Source organism: Tachyglossus aculeatus, chromosome 8 (genome assembly GCF_015852505.1).
Source record: "Tachyglossus aculeatus isolate mTacAcu1 chromosome 8, mTacAcu1.pri, whole genome shotgun sequence".
Taxonomy (NCBI): Eukaryota; Metazoa; Chordata; class Mammalia; order Monotremata; family Tachyglossidae; genus Tachyglossus; species Tachyglossus aculeatus.
Window position 1 is genome coordinate 24201857 of NC_052073.1, and position 25015 is coordinate 24226871.

General features: G+C 51.4%; 1 protein-coding gene across 1 annotated transcript in view; it reads left to right on the forward strand.

The window, feature by feature from the left end:
• L3MBTL1 (L3MBTL histone methyl-lysine binding protein 1) overlaps positions 1–19745 on the forward strand; it is a 52765-nt gene extending 33020 nt beyond the window's left edge. Inside the window, exons 15-24 of the mRNA XM_038750195.1 lie at positions 483–559; positions 1471–1556; positions 2443–2553; positions 3677–3791; positions 5481–5586; positions 7566–7763; positions 7975–8024; positions 15989–16146; positions 16552–16614; positions 19596–19745. Coding sequence (XP_038606123.1) covers positions 483–559; positions 1471–1556; positions 2443–2553; positions 3677–3791; positions 5481–5586; positions 7566–7763; positions 7975–8024; positions 15989–16146; positions 16552–16614; positions 19596–19730 — 1099 coding nt within the window. The 3' untranslated portion in view covers positions 19731–19745. The remainder of the gene's footprint in view (positions 1–482; positions 560–1470; positions 1557–2442; positions 2554–3676; positions 3792–5480; positions 5587–7565; positions 7764–7974; positions 8025–15988; positions 16147–16551; positions 16615–19595) is intronic.
• The last annotated feature ends 5270 nt before the right edge of the window (positions 19746–25015 follow it).

The window sequence follows — 25015 nt, forward strand, 5'->3', positions numbered from 1 at the left end:
GGGGGCAGGGGGGGGGCCCTGGTCAGGAGGCCTGTCAGGGCTGGAGCTGGGACAGGACTGGCTACCTCCTTCAGCAGGCCACCATAGCCCTGGGCCCAGCTTCTGGAAGGAGGGAGTGGGGGTTCCATGAGGAAATGGGGCTGTGCTGCTCCTCAGGAAAGGGGTGGCTGGCCCCCAAAACTTCCAGGGAGGTAGACCGACCCTGAGGAGAGGAGGAGGCCCACTCCAACCCTTCCTCCCTCCATGGCCGCCCTTCTGCTCTTCCTCTCCCGTCTCTGCAGTCCTGGCTGGGGCAGGCCGCCGGGATTTATGCCAATCCAGTTGCCCCCCATTTCCCACGGTCGCCAGCCAGGGGATATGAGGAGTGGGGTCGGGGCCAGAGCAGAGAGCGGGAACGGGGGGCTCCTGCTTCTGTGGGGAGGGGGCCTGGGTTAGGCTCTCTGCTCTCTGGGCCAGTAGGGTGGGGGTCTCCTTGGTTCCAGGTGTGACCCCAGCAGCCCCTACATCCACCCCGTCGGCTGGTGTCAGGAACATGGGAAGCCTCTCACCCCTCCTCAAGGTGACTGTTGTCCCCTCCCCCTCCCCTCAGCTTTCTGCCCCTCTCCCCCCAGCCCTCCTGTTTTCTCCCCATCCTGTGGTCCCCAATGGGCTCTTCCCAGTGCCCTTCCTTTCTTTCCGCTTCTCCCTCCTCTTCCCCCTCCACCCTCTGCTGCGCCTCCGTCTCTACTCTGGGACGGGCCTTGTCCCCTGGGCCGGCCCCTGACCTCAAGCCTGCTGCTTCTTCCCCCCACCCCCTTAAAGCTCGGGAAAGGGAGGCCGTGTTTCCTTCCCAACAGGAACCGGCCCAAGGTGGGTGGGAGAGAAGCAGCATGGTCTAAATAATAATAATAATGGCATTTGTTAAGCACTTACTATGTGCAAAGCACTGTTCTAAACGCTGGGGGGGGGATACAAGGTATTCAAGTTGTCCCGCATGGGGCTCACAGGCTTCATCCCCATTTTACAGATGAGGTAACTGAGGCTCCGAGAAGTTAAGTGACTTGCCCAAGGTCACACAGCAGACACGTGGTGGGGCTGAGGTTCGAACCCATGACCTCTGACTCCAAAGCCCATGCTCTTTCCACTGAGCCACGCTGCTTCCCAATGAAGCAGTGGCTGGAGTGAGGCCTGGGAGCCGAGAGGACTGAGAATCCCAGTTCCGCCAATTGTCGTGTGACCTTGGGCAAGTCACTCAACTTCTCTGTGCCTCGGTTTCCCGACTGTAAAATGGGGATTAAATCCTACTCCCTCCTACTCAGACTGTCCATGTGGGGCAGGGACCGTGACCATCCTGATAAACTTGTATCTACCCCAGCGCTTAGAACAGTGCCTGACGATCAGTAAGGACTTGACAAACACCATAAAAAATGGGGGTCAGTCCAACGTAGCCTGGTCTGTGGCTTTAAATCCCCTCTGGCCTTCTGCCTCCAGACTACCCAGACCCCGACAGCTTCAGCTGGGAACGATACCTGGGGGAGACCGGGGCCCCCGCCGTGCCAGCCTGGGCCTTCACGGAGGTGAGTGTCCGTCTGCCGTTGTTAGAGCCACCCTCTCTACCCGCCCAACGCTCGCCTCGCCCTCAACCGGCCTGGGCCCATGGGAACCCTTAACTACTGAGAAGCAGCATGGCTCAGTGGAAAGAGCCTGGGCTTTAGAGTCAGAGGTCGTGCTTTCAAACCCCGGCTCCGCCAACTGTCCGCTGTGTGACTTTGGGAAAGTCACTTCACTTCTCTGGGCCTCAGTGACCTCATCTGGAAAATGGGGATTAAAACCGTGAGCCCCCCGTGGGACAACCTGATCACCTTGTAACCTCCCCGGCGCTTAGAGCAGTGCTTCGCACATAGTAAGCGCTTAACAAATACCAAAATTATCACTATTATTACCGTGACGAGGCCTGGAGGGAGGCAGAATCTCTAGGCCGCAGGGTGCGCCGGGTTGCTGGGATTAGGGGAGCGGGGGACAGCAGTTGGTGGGGGGCGATCAGAACGGGACTGTGTGATGGGACTGGCAAGGATGGCGGCTTGGCACTGATGCCGGCCTGCCTGCTCCAAATCTGAGGTAGCAGATTTGCCCCCGGTACCCCCCGTCCCCGCCTTCCTGGGTAGGAACAGGACATTAGGGGTTGGGGGTGAGGGCTGCAGGACCTGCCCCAATGTGGATTTGGGGGGCTCCGCCCTGCTCCCACTTCACTCTTCCGCAGGGCAAGCGGTCCCATCCCTGGAGGGAACGGGCGAGTGTTTGCCAGGAGAGGATGCTGACCTCGCCGGGGCCCCGGGAGGACTGAGGGGTGGGGCCCCGGGGGTTGGCCGTGTGTTCCTGGGGATGCCCAGGGGCCCACAAGGGCCGGGCTTGGTTCTGGGTGGCATTTTGGGATCAGACCGTCCCCCCCAACCCCTTCCCCAGAGGCCCCCGCACGGGTTCCTGGTGAACATGAAGCTGGAGGCCGTGGACCGACGGAGCCCGTCCCTCATCCGGGTGGCCAGCGTGGAGGATGTGGAGGACCACCGGGTCAAGGTGGGGCCGGCCAGCGGGGGCCTCGGGGCGGGGTGGAGGCTGAAGTTGAGGTGCTCCCGCATCTCCAAACCTGAGGCGCTTACTGTGTGCAGAGCGCTGGACTAAGCGCTTGGGAAGTACAAGAATGATTTTATGGACTGTTCACGAGAATATGGACAAACTGTCTGTTGCCAGTTCACGAGAATATGGACAAACTGTCTGTTGCCAGTTTGTACTTCCCAAGCGCTTAGTACAGTGCTCTGCACACAGTACGCGCTCAATAAATTCAAAATTGAATGAATTTACCTATTTTGATGGTATTGACACCCGTCAACTTGTTTTGTTGTCTGTCTCCCCGCTTCTAGACTGTGAGCCCGTCGTTGGGTAGGGACCATCTCTATCTGTTGCCAATTTGTACTTCCCAAGCGCTTAGTACGGTGCTCTGCACACAGTGAGCGCTCAGTAAATACAATTGAATGAACGAATTTCCCTGTGGCGGAGGGGAGAGGGGGCAGGAGACTGAGCCCGAGTTTTGTTCTCCGTCTCCCCCTTCTAGACTATGAGCCCGCTGTTGGGTAGGGACCGTCTCTATATGTTGCCAACTTGTACTTCCCAAGCGCTTAGTACAGTGCTCTGCACACAGTAAGCGCTCAATAAATATGACTGAATGAATGAATGAAGTCCCCAGGGCCTGTTTGGGGGCAGCATGAGGGACCCTTCTCCTTCGGCAAACCTGGGCCCCGTCCCCCTCTCGGCGACCCCATCGGGCGGTCACCCAGAGGGCCCGAGAGGCTCGGTAGGGCCGGCCAGGCAGATCAGGGAGGATGCCTGAAGGATCTGGGTGGCTCAGTGGAAAGAGCCCGGGCTTTGGAGTCAGGGGTCATGGGTTCGAATCCCGGCTCCGCCACATGTCTGCTGTGTGACCTTGGGCGAGTCACTTAACTTCTCTGAGCCTGTTACCTCATCTGTAAAATGGAGATTGACTGTGAGCCCCACATGGGACAACCTGATCACGTTATATCCCCCCAGTGCTTAGGACAGTGCTCTGCACATAGTAAGCGCTTAACAAATGTCATCATTATTATCTGGGGGAGGTTTTGAGGGGGGGGGGACCATCTCCTCAGCTCTCCCGCTTCTCTGTCAGATCCACTTCGACGGCTGGACGCACGCCTACGACTTCTGGATCGACGCCGACCACCCCGACCTCCATCCCGCGGGCTGGTGCTCCAGGACGGGCCACCCGCTGCAGCCCCCGCTGCGTGGGTACCTCCCCGCCGGCCGGAGGAATCACCCCAAACCCCTTCGGCCTCCCCTCCTCCACCATCCCCTCAGGGCATCTTCCCGTCAGCATCCATTTCCCCCAGCCATCTTCTAGACTGTGAGCCCACTGTTGGGTAGGGACCATCTCTATATGTTGCCAACTTGTACTTCCCAAGCGCTTAGTACAGTGCTCTGCACACAGTAAGCGCTCAATAAATACGATTGATTGATCCCAAGGGCCTGAGAGTCAGAAGGACCTGGGTTCTGAAGCCGACCCTGCCACTTGTATGTGACCTCCTCTGTGCCCGTTATTTCATTTATAAAAGGGGCATTAAGACCGTGAGCCCCTCGTGGGACGGGGACTGTGTCCAACCTGATTACCTTGTATCTAACTCAGCGCTTAGAACAGTGCCCGGCACATAGTAAACACTTAACAAGAAGCAGCGTGTCTCAGTGGAAAAGAGCCCGGGCTTTGAAGTCAGAGGTCAATCAATCAACCAATCGTATTTATTGAGTGCTTACTGTGTGCAGAGCACTGTACTAAGCACTTGGGAAGTCCAAGTTGGCAACACATAGAGACAGTCCCTACCCAACAGTGGGCTCACAGTCTAGAAGGGGGAGACAGAGAACAAAACCAAACATATTAACAAAATAAAATAAATAGAATAGATATGTATTCAAATCCCCGCTCCGCCAATTGTCAGCTGTGTGACTTTGGGCAAGTCACTTAACTTCTCGGTGCCTCAGTGACCTCATCTTTAAAATGGGGATGAAGATTGAGAGCCCCATGTGGGACAACCTTATCACCTTGTAACCTCCCCAGCGCTTAGAACAGGGCTTTTCACATAGTAAGCACTCTAGACTGTGAGCCCACTGTTGGGTAGGGACCGTCTCTATATGTTGCCAACTTGTACTTCCCAAGTTGTTAGTACAGTGCTCTGCACACAGTAAGCGCTCAATAAATACAATCGAATTGAATAGTAAGCGCTTAATAAATGCCATCATCGTTATTATTATTATTCTCAGTGCCTCAGGTACCTCAACTTTAAAATGGGGATGAAGACTGCGAGCCCCATGTGGGACAACCTGATCACCTTGTAACCTCCCCAGCGCTTAGAACAGTGCTTTGCACATAGTAAGCACTTAATAAATGTCATCATTATTATTATTCTCAGTGCCTCAGGTACCTCATCTTTAAAATGGGGATGAAGACTATGAGCCCCATGTGGGACAACCTGCTCACCTTGTGACCTCCCCAGCGCTTAAAACAGTGCTTTGCACATAGTAAGCGCTTAATAAATGCCATCATCATTATTATTATTATTAAATACTATAAAAAATCAAACACTGCTACCCCCTGAAATCCACCCCCTCTTGTAGTTCTCCAGCATTCCCACCTTCATTCATTTATTCAGTGGTATTTATTGAGTGCTTACCGTGTGCAGGGCACTGTACTAAGTGCCTGGGAGAGTACAATCCAACAGTAAACGGACACATTCCCCGTCCACAAGAAGCTTACAGTCAACAGCTACAGTCTAGAGCTTGCAGTGAGACAAGACCGCTCCCCACCCTCCCTTTCCACAGACACGACCCCTTACTCCGGGCCTTGGGGGGCACTTGAGGACGTCCAGCCCATAGGCCTGCCCATCTACACAGCTCTGACCGTGTTTCTGCCTTCTCCTCTGCAGGACCCAAAGAGCCAGGCTCCTCGTCCTCTCCCCCCGGGAGCTGCCCCGCTCTCAACTGTAAGAACCTCCCACCCGCCAAGGGGTCTAGATACAATTTTCACCACAGGTGAGTGAGCAGGGAAGCGTATACGTATTTCTATTAATGCCTGTCTCCCCTTCTAGACCGTAAGCTCACTGTGGGCGGGGAATGTGTCTGTTTATTATTGTATTTTATTGCCTCTAGCACTTAGTACAGGGCTCTGCATGCAGTAAGCACTCAATAAATGCGATTGAATGAATTGAATGAATGAATGAGTGAGTGGTGGCCTGACTTGCTCCCTTTATTCATCCCCCCTCCCAGCCCCACAACATTTATGTCCATATCTATCACTTACTTATTTCTATTAATGTCTGTCTCCCCTTCTAGACCGTAAGCTCGCTGTGGGAGGGAGTGTCTGTTTATTGTTGTATTTTATTGTCTCTAGCACTTAGTACAGGGCTCTCCATACAGTAAGCACTCAATAAATGAGATTGAATGAATGAATGAGTGGATGGCCTGACTTGCTCCCTTTATTCATCCCCCCTCCCGGCCCCACAATATTTATGTCCATATCTGTCATTTACTTATTTCTATTAATGTCCATCTCCCCTTCTAGACCGTAAGCTTGCTGTGGGCGGGGAGTGTGTCTGTTTATTGTTGTATTTTATGGTCTCTAGCACTTAGTACAGGGCTCTGCATACAGTAAGCACTCAAATATGATTGAATGAATGAATGAATGAGTGGTGGCCTGACTTGCTTCCTTTATTCATCCCCCCTCCCGGCTCCACAACATTCATGTCCATATCTGTCATTTACTTATTTCTATTAATGTCTGTCTCCCCTTCTAGACCGTAAGCTCGTTGTGGGAGGGAGTGTGTCTGTTTATTGTTGTATTTTATTGTCTCTAGCACTTAGTACAGGGCTCTGCATACAGTAAGCACTCAATAAATACGATTGAATGAATGAATGAATGAATGAGTGGATGGCCTGACTTGCTCCCTTTATTCATCCCCCCTCCCAACCCCACAACATTTATGTCCGTATCTGTCATTTACTTATTTCTATTAATGCTTGTCTCCCCTTCTAGACCGTAAGCTCACTGTGGGCAGGGAATGTGTCTGTTTATTATCTAGCACTTAGTACAGGGCTCTGCATACAGTAAGCACTCAATAAATACGATTGAATGAATTGAATGAATGAGTGGATGACCTGACTCGCTCCCTTTATTCATCCCCCCTCCCAGCCCCACAGCATTTATGTCCATATCTGTCATTTACTTATTTCTATTAATGTCTGTCTCCCCTTCTATACCGTAAGCTCGCTGTGGGCGGGGAGTGTGTCTGTTTATTGTTGTATTTTATTGTCTCTAGCACTTAGTACAGGGCTCTGCATACAGTAAGCACTCAATAAATACGACTGAATGAATTGAATGAATGAATGAGTGGATGGCCTGACTTGCTCCCTGTATTCATCCCCCCGTCCCAGCCCCACAGCATTTATGTCCATATCTGTCATTTACTTATTTCTATTAATGTCTGTCTCCCCTTCTAGACTGTAAGCTCGTTGTGAGCGGGGAATGTGTCTGTTTATTGTTTTATATTTTATTGTCTCTAGCACTTAGTACAGGGCTCTGCATACAGTAAGCACTCAATAAATACGATTGAATGAATGAATGAATGGATGGCCCTGTTGTCACCTAAGAGGAGACTAGACCCAGAAAACCAGAGTCATAAGTGGCTTATTAATAGGGCATGGATTTTTCACAGTTAAAAAAAAATGTTTTGTTGTCGGGCGGATTAGTCGTATTTATCGAGATCTTACTTTGTGCAGAGCACTGTACCAAGTGTTTGGGAGAGTATACTATAACAATAACAGACACATTCCCCGCCCACAGTGACCTTACAGAGGGGGAGACAGACCATTAGACTGTACTGCTTCCCCTGAAGGCGAGGGGATTGGAGGCCGGGAGGCAGAGGAGGGTTCGGCTGAGTCTCGGGGGGGGGAAAAGGGGTCCGGATCCCAAGGGGGCCAGCCCGCCGACTCCTGCCTCGTCTCCCCCTCTCCAGAAAGTGCCCTACGCCGGGCTGCGACGGCTCGGGACACGTGACGGGCAAGTTCACGGCTCACCACTGCCTCTCGGGCTGTCCCCTGGCCGAGAAGAACCAGGGCCGGCTGAAGGCCGAGCTGTCGGACGCGGAGGCCTCGGCCCGCAAGAGGAACCTCCTCGGCTTCTCCCAGAGGAAGAAGTCACGGCACCATGGGCGGTAAGGGGCCCCTGGGACTCCCCGCTCACCTCTCTGGACACCCATTCCCGGCATCCCCTGATGGTCCTCTGGCTTGGGTCACCCTCACATCAGCCCCGAGCTCCTCCTGGCTCTCGGAGTTGAGGGGGCACGTGTGGAAAGGGAAGGGAGGGGGACGAGGCAGAATGACAGCGAGAGGGCATGTGGAGCCACCGCCTCCCTGTCTTCCCAGGATCGGAAGGCCACGGAAGTACCGGAAACTCCAGCAGGAAGACTTCCAGGGTGAGTGTGAGGGGTGCTCCCAGTTGGCAGGGGAGGGACTGGGAGCCTAGGGAGCCTCAGGTTGGGACAATTAAACAGTGAGCCCACTGTTGGGTAGGGACCGCCTCTATATGTTGCCAACTTGTACTTCCCAAGCTCTTAGTACAGTGCTCTGCACACAGTAAGCGCTCAATAAATACGATTGATTGATTGATTAACAATGGGCAGCTAGACTGTAAGCTCACAGTGGGCAGGGAATGTGTCCGTTATATTGTACTCTCCCTAGGGCTTAGTACAGTGCTCTGCACACGGTAAGCGCTCAATAAATACAACTGACTGACTCCTAGGAATTTCACCCCAGCTCTTCTCCAACACTACTTCTGCAACGTCCTCTCTTCTCCCTTCTTCCTCTCCTTCCTCGGCGTCTCCTTCCCAGAGAAGGCCCAACATGCTGACCCCTGACCCGACTAAAATCAGGAAAATTCCCACATCCAGAGGCCCCTGGTTACTCCGTCCATTGTGGCAGACCCTAAATCTTGGAGTCTTAGAGCCTTAGGGTTAGTAGAGACTGACAGGGGTCAGTTTCTCCATCCTCTCCTTTACTTAACAATGATGATAGTAACAATGAAAAATTATAATAGTAATTGTGGTATTTGTTAAGCACTTAAGCACTGGTGTAGATGCAATCAGGTCGGACACAGTTCCTGCCCTGTGTGGGGCTCTTGGTCTAAAGGGGAGAGGGGGCTGGTATTTAATCCTCATTTTACAGATGGGCAAATTGAGGCACAGAGGCACACGTCAGATAAACGGTAGAGCTGGGGTTTGAATCTAGAGCTCCTGACTCCTAGTTCTGTCCTTTTTCCCCTAGATCACACTGTTACTCTAACAGAGAGAGAGAGAATTACCACTAGTCAGGAAGGTCTTCATAATAATAATAATAATAATGGCATTTATAAGCGCTTACTATGTACAAAGCACTGTTCTTAGCGCTGGGGAGGATACAAGGTGATCAGGTTGTCCCACGGGGGGTTCACAGTCTTAACTCCCATTTTACAGATGAGGGAACTGAGGCCCAGAGAAGTTAAGTGACTTGCCCAAAGTCACACAGCTGACAATTGGCAGAGCCGGGATTTGAACCCACGACCTCTGACTCCAAAGCCCGGGCTCTTTCCACTGAGCCACGTGGACTTCAATCCCTCCTGCCGCTGTGCTCTCTCTTGCTCTGTCTCCCAAGAGAATTCAGGACACCCCACAATTTCTGCTACAGCCACCAAGATTGTCCCTGAGCCTCTGTTCTTCCTTCCCTCTACCGGGAAGCAGGATGTTTCAAGGAGAGTTAGGGAAGGTTGGGTAATCGTTTGAAGGCAAAGGATGGATTCCTGGGGGCCCGTCGATGGCGGAAATAGATTTATTATAATTATAGGGAATGATAAGGGACAATTCCTGTCAAACTATCGGCCTGTTTCTCCGAGAGACTTTGAGCCCCTGTTGGAGATGGACCATTTGGCTGGATCTCCTCCGAGAGGCCTTCCCTGACTGAGCCCCCATTTCCTCTTTTCCCAGTCCTTTCTCCATCGCCCTGACTTGGCTCCTTTATTCACCACCACACCCTGCCATCCCCGCAGCACTTACGTATTTATCCGTAATTTATTTCTGTCAATGTCTGCCTCCCTCTCTATACCGTAAGCTTGTTGTAGGCAGGGAAGGTGTCTTTTATATTGTCGTGTTATACTCTGCCTTGGTAAGTGCTCAGTAAATAGGATCGATGGATTTAGATGGTCCACTGGTCAAACCCAGAATGGGCTTTACCTTTTCATCTCGTAATACTTAATAACAATAATTATGGTATTTGTTAAATGCTTACTATGTGCCAAGCACCGTTCTAAGTGCTGGGGTTGATACAGAGAAGCAGCGTGGCTCAGTGGAAAGAGCCCGGGCTTTGGAGTCAGAGGTTGTGGGTTCAAATCCCGGCTCCACCACTAGTTAGCTGTGTGACTTTGGGCGAGTCACTTCACTTCTCTGGGCCTCAGTTACCTCATCTGTAAAATGGGGATGAAGACTGTGAGCCCCCCGTGGGACAACCTGATCACCTTGTAACCTCCCCAGCGCTTAGAACAGTGCTTTGCACATAGTAAGTGCTTAATAAATGCCATCATTATTATTATTATTATTACCTTGTATCTTTCCCAGTGCTTAGAGTACTTCCCAAGCACTTAGAATACTTCCCAAGTGCTTAGTACAGTGCTCCGCACCCAGTAAGCACTCAATAAATACGATTGAATGAATGAATGAATGAACAGTGCTTGGCACATAGTAAGCACTTAGCAAATAATAATAATAATGATGATATTTGTTAAGCGCTTACTATGTGCAAAGCACTGTTCTAAGCGCTGGGGAAGTTACAAGGTGATCAGGTTGTCCCACGGCGGGGCTCAAGTTTTAGTCACCATTCTACAGATGAGGTAACTGAGGCCCAGAGAAGTGAAGTGACTTGCCCAAAGTCACACAGCTGACAGTTGGAGGAGCTGGGATTTGAACCCATGACCTCTGCCTCCAAAGTCCGGGCTCTTTCCACTGAGCCACGCTGCTTCTCATGGTATTTGTTAAGCGCTTACTCTGTGCAAAGCACTGTTCTAAGCGCTGGGGTAGATACAAGGTGATCAGGTTGTCCCACGGGGGGCATCATAGTCTTAATCCCCATTTTCCACATGAGGGGACTGAGGCCCAGAGAAGTGAAGTAACGTGCCCAAAGTCACCCAGTTGACAATTGGCGGGGCTGGGATTGGAACCCACGACCTCTGACTCCAAAGCCCGGGCTCTTTCCACTGAGCCAATACCATTATTATTACTATAGCTAGCATTCTCGTCATCATCATCTCTTTCTTCAGTGCTTAGAACAGTGTCTTGCACATAGTAAGCGCTCAACAAATGCCATTATTATTATTATTATTATTATTATTATTATTATTATTATCATTATTATTATGTGAGCCCACTGTTGGGTAGGGACTGTCTCTATATGTTGCCAACTTGTACTTCCCAAGCGCTTAGTACAGTGCTCTGCACACAGTAAGCGTTCAATAAATACGATTGATTGATTGATTATCATCATCATCATTTGACTTTGGGTGCAATGATGGCTTGTGGCCACCAGAGGGGGCAACAGGTTGCGCTCAATCCCGTTTTCTTCCTTATCCTCATTTGGGATATTTTCCTTTCCTGATGATGATGATGATGATGATGGCACTTATTAAGCGCTTACTATGTGCAAAGCACTGTTCTAAGCGCTGGGGAGGTTACAAGGTGATCAGGTTGTCCCACGGGGGGCTCACAGTCTTCATCCCCATTTTCCAGATGAGGTCACAGAGGCCCAGAGAAGTGAAGTGACTTACCCAAGGTCACACAGCTGACAAGTGGCGGAGCCGGGATTCGAACCCACGACCTCTGGCTCCCAAGCCCGGGCTCTTTCCACTGAGCCACGCTGCTTCTCTAATTGTAATGACAATAATAATCAATCGATCTAAGTACCAATAGTGCACTAAGTGCCAATAGTGGTATTTATTGAGTGCTTGCATGTAGAGCACTGTACTAAGCGCTTGAGAGAGTACAGTACAATGGAATTGGTAAACATGATCCCTGCCCTCAATGAACTGATAATCTAATGAAAAAAATAAAGGCATTTGTTAAGCGCTTACTACGTGCCAAGCACTGTTCTAAGCACTAAATAATAATAATAATAATGATGGCATTCATTCATTCATTCATTCAATAGTATTTATTGAGCACTTACTGTGTGCAGAGCACTGTACTAAGCGCTTGGGAGGTACAAGTTGGCAACATATAGAGACGGTCCCTACCCAACAGTGGGCTCACAGTCTAGAAGTGGGAGACAAAGTCAATGCCAATAATGGCATTTATTAAGCGCTTACTATGTGCAAAGCACTGTTCTAAGCGCTGGGGAGGTTACAAGGTGATCGGGTTGTCCCACGCAGGGTTCACAGTCTTCATCCCCATTTTCCAGATGAGGTCACTGAGGCCCAGAGAAGTGAAGTGACTTGCCCAAAGTCACACAGCCTCCTTCCCTTCCCCACAGCACCTGTATATATGTATATATGTTTGTACATACTTATTACTCTATTTATTTTACTTGTACATATCTATTCTATTTATTTTATTTTGTTAGTATGTTTGGTTTTGTTCTCTGTCTCCCCCTTTTAGACTGTGAGCCCACTGTTGGGTAGGGACTGTCTCTCTATGTTGCCAACTTGTACTTCCCAAGCGCTTAGTACAATGCTCTGCACACAGTAAGCGCTCAATAAATACGATTGATTGATTTGGTGGAGTTGGGATTAGAACCCACGACCTCTGGCTCCCAAGCCCGGGCTCTTTCCACTGAGCCACGCTGCTTCTCTAATTGTAATAATAATAATAATAATTCATTCATTCAATCGTATTTATTGGGCGCTCACTGTGTGCAGAGCACTGTACTGATCCCGGCTCTCCTGCTAATGGTAATCCATCCATCAGTCATATTTATTGAACGCTTACTCTGTGCAGAGCACTATACCAACAGCTTAGGAGAGTACAATTTGGGCAAGTCATTTAACTTCTCTGTGCCTCAGTGACCTCATCTGGAAAATGGGGATTATTCGTTCAATCGTATTTATTGAGCGCTTACTGTGTGCAGAGCACTGTACTAAGCGCTTGGGAAGTACACATTGGCAACATAAGACTGTGAACCCCGCGTGGGACAACCTGATCACCTTGTAACCTCCCCAGCGCTTAGAACAGTGCTTGGAACATAGTAAGCACTTAATAGATGCCATTATTGGCATTTACTTTGTCTCCCCCTTCTAGACTGTGAGCCCACTGTTGGGTAGGGACCGTCTCTATATGTTGCTAACTTGTACTTCCCAAGTGCTTAGTACAGTGCTCTGCACACAGTAAGTGCTCAATAAATGCGATTGAAAGAATGAATTATTATTATTATTATTATTATTTTTACAATTAGAGAAGCAGCGTGGCTCAGTGGAAAGAGCCCGGGCTTGGAATCCAGAGGTTATGGGTTCTAATCCCGGCTCCGCCACTTGTCAGCTGTGTGACCTTGGGTAAGTCACTTCACTTCTCTGGGCCTCAGTTACCCCATCTGGAAAATGGGGATTAAGACTGTGAGTCCCACGGGGGACAACCAGATCACCTTGTATCCCCCCTAGCGCTTAGAACAGTGCTTCGCACATAGTAAGCACTTAACAAATGCCATCATCATTATTATTATTATTACGATATAGCAGAGTTGGTAGACACATCCAGCACTTAGTACAGTGCCCAGCACTTAGTACAGTTCCCAGCACATAGCAAGTGCTTAATTATTATTATTATTATTATTGTTATTATTCCCTGCCCACAGCAGCTGTGGTCTAGTGGATGGAGAACGGGCCTGGGAATCAGAAGGAGCTGGATTCTAATCCTGACTCTGCCACTTGTCTACTATGTGACCTTTGGCAAGTCATAAGCGCTTAATTATCATTATTATTATGATGACTGTTATTATTCCCTGCCCTCAGCAGCCGAGGCCTAGTGGATAGAAACAGGCCTGGGAGTAAGAAGGACCTGGGTTCTAATCCTGACTCTGCCACTTGTCTGCTGTGAGCCCGTTGTTGGGTAGGGACCGTCTCTATATGTTGCCAACTTGTACTTCCCAAGTGCTTAGTACAGTGCGCTGCACACAGTATGCGCTCAATAAATACAATTGAAAGAATGAATAAGTGCATTATCATTATTATTATTATTGTTATTATTATTCCTTGCCCATAGCAGCCATGGCCTAGTGGATAGAGAATGGGCCTGGGAGTAAGAAGGATCTGGGTTCTAATCCTGGCACTGCCACTTGTGATCTTTGGCAAGTCATAAGCACTTAATTCTTCTTTCTTCTTCTTTCTTCCTTCTTTTTCTTCCTTCCTTCTTTCTTCTTCTTCCTTCTTCTTCTTCCTTCCTTCTTTCTTCTTCTTCCTTCCTTCTTTCTTCTTCTTTCTTCTTCTTCTTCCTTCCTTCTTCTTCTTCCTTCCTTCTTTCTTCTTCCTTCCTTCTTTCTTCTTCTTTCTTCTTCTTCATTCCTCCTTCCTTCTTCTTCTTCTTCTTCTTCTTCTTCTTCTTCTTCTTCTTCTTCTTCTTCTTCTTCTTCTTCTTCTTCCTCTTCTTCTTCTTCTTCTTCTTCTTCTTCTTCTTCTTCTTCTTCTTCTTCTTCTTCTTCTCCTTCTTCTTCTTCTCCTTCTTCTCCTTCTTCTTCTCCTCCTTCTTCTCCTTCTCCTTCTCCTTCTTTCTCCTTCCTCCTCCTTCCTCCTCCTTCCTCCTCCTTCCTCCTTCTTCTTCCTCCTTCTTCTTTCTTCTTCTTCCTTCTTTTTTCTCCTCCTTCTCCTCTTTCTGTCTTCTTCTTTCTTCTTCTTTCTTCCCTGCCCACAGCAGCCGTGGCCTAGTGGATAGAGAATGGGCCTGGGAGTAAGAAGGTGATGGGTTCTAATCCTGGCTCTGCCACTTGTCTGCTGTGTGACCCCTGGCAAGTCCCTTACCGCTCTGTGCCTCAGTTACCTTATCTGTAAAATGGGGATGAAGACTGTGAGTCCCATGTGGGACAGGGACTGGGTCCAACCAGATTACTTTATTATCTACCCCAGCGCTTAGAAGAATGCCTGACACATAGTAAGGGGTGGGGCAGCAGCAGATGACCCTGGAGCAGAGCTCTGAGAGGTCGATGAGGGGAGTGAGAAGCGGGTGGAGGCGAGGAAGGGGAACCCGAGAAGAGTTGTCTTCTCCCCAGAGGGTGATGGGTGGGTCGACACCCTGAGTAACATGATAAATTCATTCTTTCATTCAATCGTATTTATTGAGCGCTTACTGTGTGTAGAGCACTGTACTAAGCGCTTGGGAAGTACAAGTTGGCAACATATAGAGACGGTCCCTACCCAACAGCGGGCTCACAGTCTAGAAGGGGGAGACAGAGAACAAAACATATTAACAAAATAAAATAAATAGAATAAATATGTACAAGTAAAATAAATAAATCACTGGGCATCAAACAGCCAAGGATTCTTTCATTCATTCAATCTTATTTATTGAGCGCTTACTGTGTGCAGAGCACTGTACTAAGCGCTTGGGAAGTACAAGCTGGCAACGTATAGAGACGGTCCCTACCCGACAATGGGCTCACAGTCACCTCCCCTCGCTGAAAATTCAATCATAGATCCACTAACATTCCTCAAGCCAATTCCCCAACCCTGTTCCTTGTTCCCAAACCAAATCCCTAACCCAGCCCTGGCTCTAAGTCGACCCTTGGTTTGTAGTTGTTGAGCACTTTCCATGCACAGAGCACTGTGTTAACGTTCGGGAGAGTATGATCGAAACACAGGACACCGTCCCCGCCTTCAAGGAGCTTCCAATCCGACGTGGCACGCAGGGGGCTGACCTGGTTGGGCTCCTTATCTCCAGTTGATTGATTTTTTCCCCTCCCCTATGCCTGACCTTGCCTGGTTGCTTGCTTACTTAAGGGGTCGTGGGCTGTCTGGAACACACCATCTTGAAGCAGCGTGGCTCAGTGGAAAGAGCCTGGGCTTGGGAGTCAGAGGTCATGGGTTCAAATCCCGGCTCCACCACTTGTCAGCTGGGTGACTTTGGGCAAGTCACTTCACTTCTCTGTGCCTCAGTTACCTGTAAAATGGGGATTAAGACTGTGAGCCCACCGTGGGACAACCTTGATTACCTTGTATCCCCCACCAGCGCTTAGAACAGTGCTTAGTAAGTGCTTAACAAATACCAACATTGTTATTATTATTATTATTATTATTATTATTATTATTATTATTATCTCTGGTGGCTTCTGGGAAAGGCCAGGCCCAGGCTGCATCCCAGGGCGGGGCGGGTGGGGACCACAGGGGCTGCAGCAGGTCGCAGAGGGCTTCTGTCTGGCCTTCAGTTCTGCATTCGGCCTTCAGCTCTTTCTGCAGACACCGGCCACCAGTCCTTCTTCATGTCCGCCCTGTCGGCTCACCCTGACCGCTCGCTTTCCCTGTGCTGGGAGCAGCACAGCAAACTGTTGCCTGGGGTGGCAGGGATCACGGCAGCCACAGTGGCCAAATGGACCATTGATGAGGTAAGGTGGGCGTTCCATCTCTTCCCGAGTCTCCCATCCCATCCCTCCCGACTCCCTTCCCATCTTCTCCCCCACTCCCTTCCCATCTTCTCCCCCACTCCCTTCCCATCTTCTCCCCCACTCCCTTCCCGTCTTCTCCCCCACTCCATTCCCGTCTTCTCCCCCACTCCATTCCCATCTTCTCCCCACTCCCTTTCCATCTTCTCCCCACTCCCTTTCCATCTTCCCCCATCCCTTTCCATCTTTCCCCCCACTCCCTTTCCATCTTTCCCCCCACTCCCTTTCCATCTTTTCCCCCACTCCCTTTCCAACTTCCCCATCTTCCTCCCATCTCCATTTTCCTCCCCTCTGCCTCCAGCCTCCTTTCCCCTCTTCTGATGTTTCCCTTTGCTTTCGCTTTCTCAGGTCTTTGGCTTTGTTCAGACCTTGACAGGCTGTGAGGACCAAGCGAAACTCTTCAAGGACGAGGTAAAAGGGAAAGAGCGAGATCCGAGGGGGCACTGGGTGGGCAGAAGAGGGCAGGGCCCTGGGCAGGTGCAGTTGGGGCTGAGAGGCCGCGAGCTGAGCAGATGAAACAGGTAGTAGGGGCTAGTTTCGAGATGCCATGTCCTCTTTCTACTTCTGGAAGGTGCGGGCATCTCTGCACCGTGGGAGGGGACCCAGCCTGGTCCAGGGTGGGGTACACCCTCCCCGAGAGACCGGAGAAGCCCTCCCACCGACTTGATAAAGGGAAGCAGAATACGTTTTTGCCGGAAGGAGCGTCAGGCGCGTGGCCTTGCCACGAGAAGCAGCGTGGCTCAGTGGAAAGAGCCGGGGCTTGGGAGCCAGAGGTCGTGGGTTCTAATTTATTCATTCATTCAATCGTATTTATTGAGCGCTTACTGTGTGCAGAGCACTGTACTAAGAGCTTGGGAAGTACAGGTTGGATCCCAGCTCCGCCACTTGTCAGCTGTGTGACTTTGGGCAAGTCACTTCACTTCTCTGGGCCTCAGTTCCCTCATCTGTCAAGTGGGGATTAAGACTGTGAGCCCTATGTGGGACAACCTGATCAGCTTGTATCCCCCCCAGCGCTTAGAACAGTGCTTTGCACATAGTAAGCGCTTAACAAATGCTATTATTATTATTATTATTATTATTATTATTATTATTATTGCCTAGCTGCCTAACCAGCCCACCCCAGAATTTCTTGGCCCCAGGCACAGCACTCCCACTTCCCATCGGGGAAGAGAAGGGGGGCAATGAGGCTGGGGGCCAGTCATTCCATCATTCACTCTGCCCCTAACCTTTTCCAGCCCTCATTCCCCACAGCCCCTGCTCCGACCCTTCATGTTTCTCCTCCTTCACTCTCCCTGTTGGAATCTTCCCACAGTGACCTCTGACCTCCCTTCACCCTTGGATGCCTTCTCTTTCCCTCATGACATCCCACCCCCCACATCCCAGGGTCCCAAGGACCCTCCCCTTCCAGTTCCCTGATGCCCCAGAGCTCTTGGGGAGCTTGGTAATAATAATAATAATAATAATAATAATAATAATAATAATAATGGCATTTATTAAGCGCTTACTATGTGCAAAGCACTGTTCTAAGCGCTGGGGAGGTTATAAGGTGATCAGGTTGTCCCACATAGGGCTCACAGTCTTAATCCCCATTTTACAGATGAGGTAACTGGGGCACCGAGAAGTTAAGTGACTTGCTCAAGTCACACAGCTGACAGTTGGCAGAGGTGAGATTTGAACCCATGACCTCTGACTCCAAAGCCCGGGCTCTTTCCACTGAGCCACGCTGCTTCTCTGAGAGAGAGAGAGAGAGAGAGAGAGAGTCTGGAAGCCACCGAAGCTGGTGACAGAGTTACCTATTCCCTCTCTATTGTCTCAGGACCAGCCCCAGAGGGTGGTGGGGTAGAAAGAAGATGGATGGATGGGACAGACACTGGCCCAGCGCTTAGAACAGTGCTTTGCACATAGTAAGCGCTTAACAAATGTTATTATTATAATTATTATAATATTATATATTATAATAATATATTATTGTAATATTATAATATAATAAGCCTCACGAGGCTTCATAGTGCTTGGGACAAGGTGGCCATGGGACAAATTGTCAAAAATTGAGCCCCTAAAGAGCAGCCGTCCTCCAAACAGTGTCATCTTCCACATCTGGCTGGCATGCAGGCCCACCCCCTGGCTCAATGAGGTTTTGAGACAATTGAGGGTCATTTTTCATTTTTGGAGATGATTGGAATGTGTCCCCAAAGGGCACTGGAGGCTGTGGGCTTCAGGCAGTTTGCTGCTCTGCCTGGTCCATTCCAGGGGTTTGCTCTTATTGCTGCCTCACTACCGGTAATAGAGACATTGGTCAGGGGAGACACGGCTGGGCCTGGGAGAGGCAAATTGGGGGTTGGCAGTGGCAGCAACAACGTTAATTCCTCTCTACTCGACACCCTCTCAGATAGCGCACCACCCCTCGCCCCCAGGTCGGGAGGGGATTAGAGTATATTAGCCGGGCCTCTGATGGTGTGGGTTATTGCAGCATCCACTCCCCTTGGCATGGACCAGTGGAAACATGATTATCATGGCAATTCAGTCCAACTTCTTCCCCGGCTTCTCCCTCTAGCTCAGGTCCCACTGACTGGGACAAGAGACTGGGTGGTGAGAGCAGGGTGGAACCACCCCAAGGAGATAGGAGTGAGGTTTGGGGAGACAGCCAAGGCAGAGTCCAGAGGAACAAAAATGAACCACAAGTTTGCACTTGTCCAATTTCCTGATGTCTTTGCAGCACTTCTGAGGGGGGTCTTGATCCAGAGTCACATGGCGAGGTGGGGGTATGGAGGGGAGGGGTCGGGACCAGAGTTTTTGAAGGGGGTGGTCTGGTCCAGAGTCCTCTGGAGGTTGGGAGTCTGGTCTAGAGTTCTTTGAGGTGAGGGTCTGATCCAGAATCCTGTGGGGAGAGGGGTCTTGTCCAGAGTCTTGTGGTTGGGGAGGTCTGATCCAGATTCCTGTCAGGGGTGGGGGTCTGCTCTTGAGTCCTGCAAGGAGGGGGTTTGATCCAAAGTCTTGTGTGTTTTGGTGGGGGTCTTGTCCAGAGTCTTGTTCTCGGGGAGAAGTCTGGTCCAGAGTCCTGTGAGGATTTGGGGGTGGGGGTGGGTCCTAAACATGGAGATTGAGGGTAGAAGGGGATTAAGCATTATAGTCTCACGTTAGCCATTTGGCCTCTGGCCGTAAACATAACTTCTGAGCCACCTAGGCATGCCCCTTCTTTGGAGCACATCTGAGCATTGTTTGAAATCCGCTAGATATCTACCCTTCTCTTCTCTCTCCTCCCTTTCTTCCTCTGTCCCTCTTTGCTTTCCCCTTCTCTCCCGCTCCCTCCTCCTCCTCCTCCGTTCTCCCGATCTCCCTTTCCCGCTTGCCCCTCCCGGCCGCCTGCTGTGTCTCGCCGCCCTCACCCTCAGATGATTGACGGCGAAGCGTTCCTTTTGCTAACCCAGGCCGACATCGTGAAGATCATGAGCGTCAAGCTGGGCCCGGCCCTCAAGATCTATAACGCCATCCTCATGTTCAAAAACGCCGACGACACCTTAAAGTGACCAGGGTCCCGAGACCTCCAGCCGGGCCCTCCTTGGCTGGGAGAGGAGGGGGCGGGGGAGGCTTCTCTGCTCGCCCCCGGCCCCATCCTTGCCGGACAAACCCATTCATTCCCTCACCTCACTTCCTTTTCGCCTTCTGTCCTGTCTGTGGGGGCGAGGGTCCTGTCACCCCCTCTGCTTCCACCCCACCCTCATCTCTCCCTTTCAGGGTTCACCGGCTGCTCCCAAAGGTGGGGTGGGGAAGGGGTGCCCACTGAGCCAAGCTGCAGGGCCAGAAGTGGATCCTGAGGGTGGTCTTCCCCCGGCACCCTGGCATCCCCCTGACTCGTCTTTCCCCACATGTGGGTGCCAGGGCAGAGGGGCTTGGGTGCTGTTGTTGATCAGAAAACACTTAAAGTTGCTGCGGTCACAGGATCCCCCCACTCTGCTGCCCCATCCCCACCTCACCACTGACTCTTCTGCTCAAGACCCTTTCTCCTTGCTGCCCACTTTTTTCTCCAACTCCTTCTGCTGCTCCCACCCAGGCCCAGGTTTCCGCTCTCCAATTCTGAAGCTTTTCCCCCTTATTTCTTCCCTCACGCTTTCTCCTAACGCCTCAGCCGGACGGGGGTCTCTCTCAGTGGGCCCCCAGGCAGCAGCCACAAGGACATTAGCCCTGTTTCCCTGGGGAATCAGAGCAGCGGGAGCCTGGCCACTGCCCAGTCCCAGGCCTCCATTCCGAGTGGAGCTTTTTCCTCCTTTCTCCTGCCCCTGCCAGGACTGGCACTGCCCCCATCTGCCAAGGGGTGGTGGAAGATGGAGAGTGGAGGTGGGAGACCTGCTTCAACTTTTGTGGTGGTCCCAGACCCCTTCCCCTGTCGCCACCATTATCTCCCCACTCTGGCTAAGGAGCGGCCTCCCCCTCGGCTCCACGGGCGGTCTGGGGAGAGAGTGAGCCCTGCCCCCCTAGGACCCTCCCCGGATGGGCGGTGGGCAGCCCCAGCTTCCTGTACCCCTCCACCAGCAACTTGATCTCTGCAGCCCACTCTGCGGACGGGACACACACCTACCCTTCCCAAGGAAATGCGGCATTCTGACTCTTCTTTCTTGACCGTTCGGGGTTCCGTCTGACCGGCCGTTTCAATGTTTGCTGCTTGCTTTTCATGAGAAACTTGAAAAAGAACCAATGTTTGGGAGGGTGGGAGATTGGGGCCAGGAGTGATGAATTTTTATATGTTTTTTAACGAGTTCTCTGCCCCTCTCCCCCCCAATAACTGTCTTTCTTCCTGTCTGCCACTGCCAAATGGCCGCCTGCCTGGAGGAGGAGACTGAAGGTCCTGGGGTCTCTGGCCCAGACCTTGCCCTCACCCCGCCTTTTGGGGATGCTGGACGTGGGCATCAGTCACCACCTTCCCTGCTGCCACTGCCAAGCCTGCTGCTCATCCAAAGAGCGCCCACCTCGTACCCTGCTTGGGACACTGGTGCCTGAGACCGAGCAGAGCTGGACTTGGGCTAGCTAGGGAACCGAGCTGGACTTGGGCGAAGGGATTGCCCAAGCCTGCCACTCCCCAGGAGGCCTCTCGGCTTCCCTCGCTTCTGCACAAGGAGGCGGAGCGTGGGGGGACACGGAGTCCCGCCCAGGGGGATCGGTGGGATTGGGCTGGAGGATGATTGTATGTCCCGGGAGGCAAGGTGGGTAGTTGGGGCCGTTGCCAGATTTTGGGGCCCCTAGCAACAAGGTGGTTCTGGCCACATGCCCCTCTGGTCATCGTCACCACGTTTCAGGGGTCCAGCTCTAACACTGCCAGGTTTTCCCATCAGCCTCTCCTGCTGGGAGCTCTTGCCTTGCTTAGGGCCAGGCAGACAAAAGAGCAGGCGTTATTACCCTTCCTGGGGTCTAGAGGTGCCTTGGGGTCTTTAGCTTCCCCCACTCCACCCAGAAGGAGCAGCCAGGATTTGCCTCTCCTCTCACCTGGCTGGAGGAAGCTCGGTCCCCCCACATTTCCTCTCCCTCAGAGCGGACAGCAAGAAGTGCCCAGCCCAGGGCCAAGAGGGACCAAGGAAGTGGGTGGCTTTTTGGCCGGAGAGCGGAGTGGAACCCCAAGCTGATGGGTGAGTCATGATGGGGGCCAGAACCCCTCTCCTCACAGAATCCAACAGGCTGTGGCCACGGTCCCGCCTCCCTGGGCTGGCCTAATCTGACCCGTACCGGTCCAAGTCACTCTAGAAGTGGAACCACTTTGGTCCAGAGTCTCCCTGGAGGGAAGGGGAGACAGTGAGAGTGTGCATGGGTGTGCGTGGGTCTTCCCACTGAGGCTGGGATGTGTTTGGGGGAGTTGGTTTCTGAGGGGCCCTACCCCCTCCCGAGTCAGATAGTTGGGTCTAGGGGAGAGGGCGGGGAAAAGTTCTGGAGACTGGCAAGGGCTATTTCCTCTCAGAGCTTGGAAGCTTCATTTTTTTTCTTTAAAACCCAAAGTACCATCTTTAGCCCTAAGCACCAAGGCCTGCTGCTTGCTGCTCCCCTCTGCCTAGTCAGTGGGGTGAAGAACAAGTCCCCCGTTTCTCCCCTGCCCCACACAAACACATGCACACCCGCCAGTAGAACATAAGCCTGATGTCAGGAGGAAAGGGGAACAAGAGAGCGAGGGAGGGGAATGGCCAGGGCAGAGGGAAGTCCCGTTGGCGGGGCTGGGGCAGGACGGGGCTGGTTTGCTGTATTCTGAGTCTGCTGTCATCGTTTCTCTGGCTGCCGCTCTTGGTGGGTGTTGGCAGAGATCGGCCCCCCATGTGCCCAGGGTCATGGGTCAGCCAGTCTCGTGCTCTGGCGTGATGGGGCCAGAGGGGCCAGAGAGTCTCTGAGAATGGTTGAAGAGACATCTCAGCCCTTTGGGGACCAGAATCAGGACGTGGGGAGGCCGAAGAGCCCGCGGGAAGTGCTAGTGGATTGGCCGTTGGACGCTGAAGCAATCTGGTGCCTTTGGAACTTTCCTCAGGTGTCCTGCCTCCTTTTCTCCTTTCCCAACCCTCATCATTTGTTCTGGGAAGGGTTGCCCCCCACTTTCTCCTTGGTCAGACTCCCTTTCTCCCCGCTTCCCAGCCCCCGGGCCAACCGCCTCAGAGGGTGGGAGCTCAGGGCTCCAGCCAGCCAGGGGTGGCTCGGAGGAAAACCTGGGAGTGGGCCGGAGGAGGTTGTAGCTGGGAACCAAGCAGAGTTGCTGGAATCCCTAGCATTCACTCTTCTCATACCACAGACAAGCCATCTGCTTCCCAGCCCCTATCTTTCTGTCTGAATAATGGGGAGAAACACCCTTAGTCCGGCTAGAGCAGGGAGGAAGTTTAATTATGGGTGTCAGGATGGGGGGACAGCTCATGTAGGATGTGCTCTACCCATGATGTGCGCGGGCAGGTACGTTTGTGTGTGTGGGGGGAACAGGACATCTTGTGAGGTGATACTTGTCGGCTGGCTACCCTGCACTTCCAGGAGTGGAGTTAGGAACCGGGGCGGGGTGTGAGTTCGAGGGGAAAAGTGGCTGTATCTGAGCCACCTGTAGGGAAAGGGGCTTCAGTTTTTTTGAACGCTGCACCTCTCTCCATTGCTGCACCATTGTCAAGCACTTTTGAAAGAAACAATCCAAATGGGCCTGGCGGGGACGTTCAGCCCTTCAATCGAGCGGGAGGAGGGAAGCGAGCGACTTTGGGGGTCAGGGGCCGAGGGCCACGAAAGCGCTTGTAGCCATTGCTTCGCCCCAGACCCCGAAGAGGAGCACGCATCTGTTTGGGCGATTCATTTCCGTCTCCGGGGCAAGGCGCATGGTGAGTGAGAATGAAGCTTTTTTGCACTTACATTCTTTTGCACTTTTTTTGGGTACATTTTTGATATTTGCACCTTTTTGTGTTTTCATGAGGAAAGTGTCCTGGCCTTAGCCAAGGCCACTCTTCTGGAGCTTTGTGTCCTGAGTATTTTGAGGTTCCAATGGGGTAAAAACCAGTTACAAACCAGATGTGATGTGCTTTGTCGGTGTTTTAAAACAACAATAAATAAATGTGAACCATGGAGTTTTGAGGGGGCATTGTGACTTGTGCGGGGGGTCAGAGAAGAAGGGGTTCCCTCACGTACTAGTGGGCTGGGGCAGGCTTGGGGGGAAGTTCTTGGCATCCCAGTGTTTGGGGCTGTGATCATGAGATGACCCCAGATGATGTGGGAGTCATCTGAGGACACTAATGGGGACATGGAGAGTTCATAGAGTCATCTGAGGACACGAGTGGGGTCACAGAGAGTTCATGGAGTCATTTGAGGTGAAATGAGACAAACTGCTTTTTGAAAATTTTCTCAATTTCAAAATTGAAAGTGGGGTCATCCAAGGACACAAATGGGGTGATGGAGAGTTCATGGGGTCATCTGAGGACACCTGTGGGGGTCACAGAGAGTTCATTGGGTCATTTGAGGTCAAATGGGCCATTGAACGGGTTTCTGAAATTTTCTCAATTTCAAAAGTAAAAATGGGGTCATCTGAGGACACAAATGAGGTCATGGAGAGTTCATGGGGTCATCTGAGGACACGGGTGGTGTCATGGAGAGTTCATGGGGTCATTTGAGGTGAAATGAGACAGTAAACTGCTTTTTGAAAATTTTCTCAATTTCAAAATTGAAAGTGGGGTCATCCGAGGACACAAATGAGGTCACAGATAGTTCATGGGGGTCATCTGAGGACACAAGTGGGGTCATGGAGAGTTCACTGTGTCATTATTTTACTTGTACATATTTACTATTCTATTTATTTTGTTAATGATGTGCATCTAGCTTTATTTCTATTTATTCTGACGGCTTGATACCTGTCCACATGATTTGTTTTGTTGTCTGTCTCCCCCTTCTAGACTGTGAGCTTGTTGTTGGGTAGGGACCCTCTCTATAAGTTGCCGACTTGTACTTCCCAAGCGCGTAGTACAGTGCTCTGCACACAGTAAGCGCTCAATAAATACAATTGAATGAATGAATATGATGGCCGGGCGTGGAGCCAATCCCGAGGAGAGGAAGTCAAACCAATGGAGGCACATTTAAATCTGCTCTTTCCTTTCCTTGAGAATTTTCTGTGGCTGTCAGAGCCAGGACATACTGCTCCTTGTCAGAAGCTGCCCCAGGAAGTGGTCGTTAAAGGGGCCACCACTCCTTGAATGTGTTGGCCCCCCAACTTTTAAGAGGGGATCTAGGAGAGAATTAGAGGAGAGGAAGTGGAGAGTGTAGACAACTCTCTCAAGAAGTTTGGAAAGAAATGGTAGAAGAGAGATGGCTTGCTATCTGGAGGGAG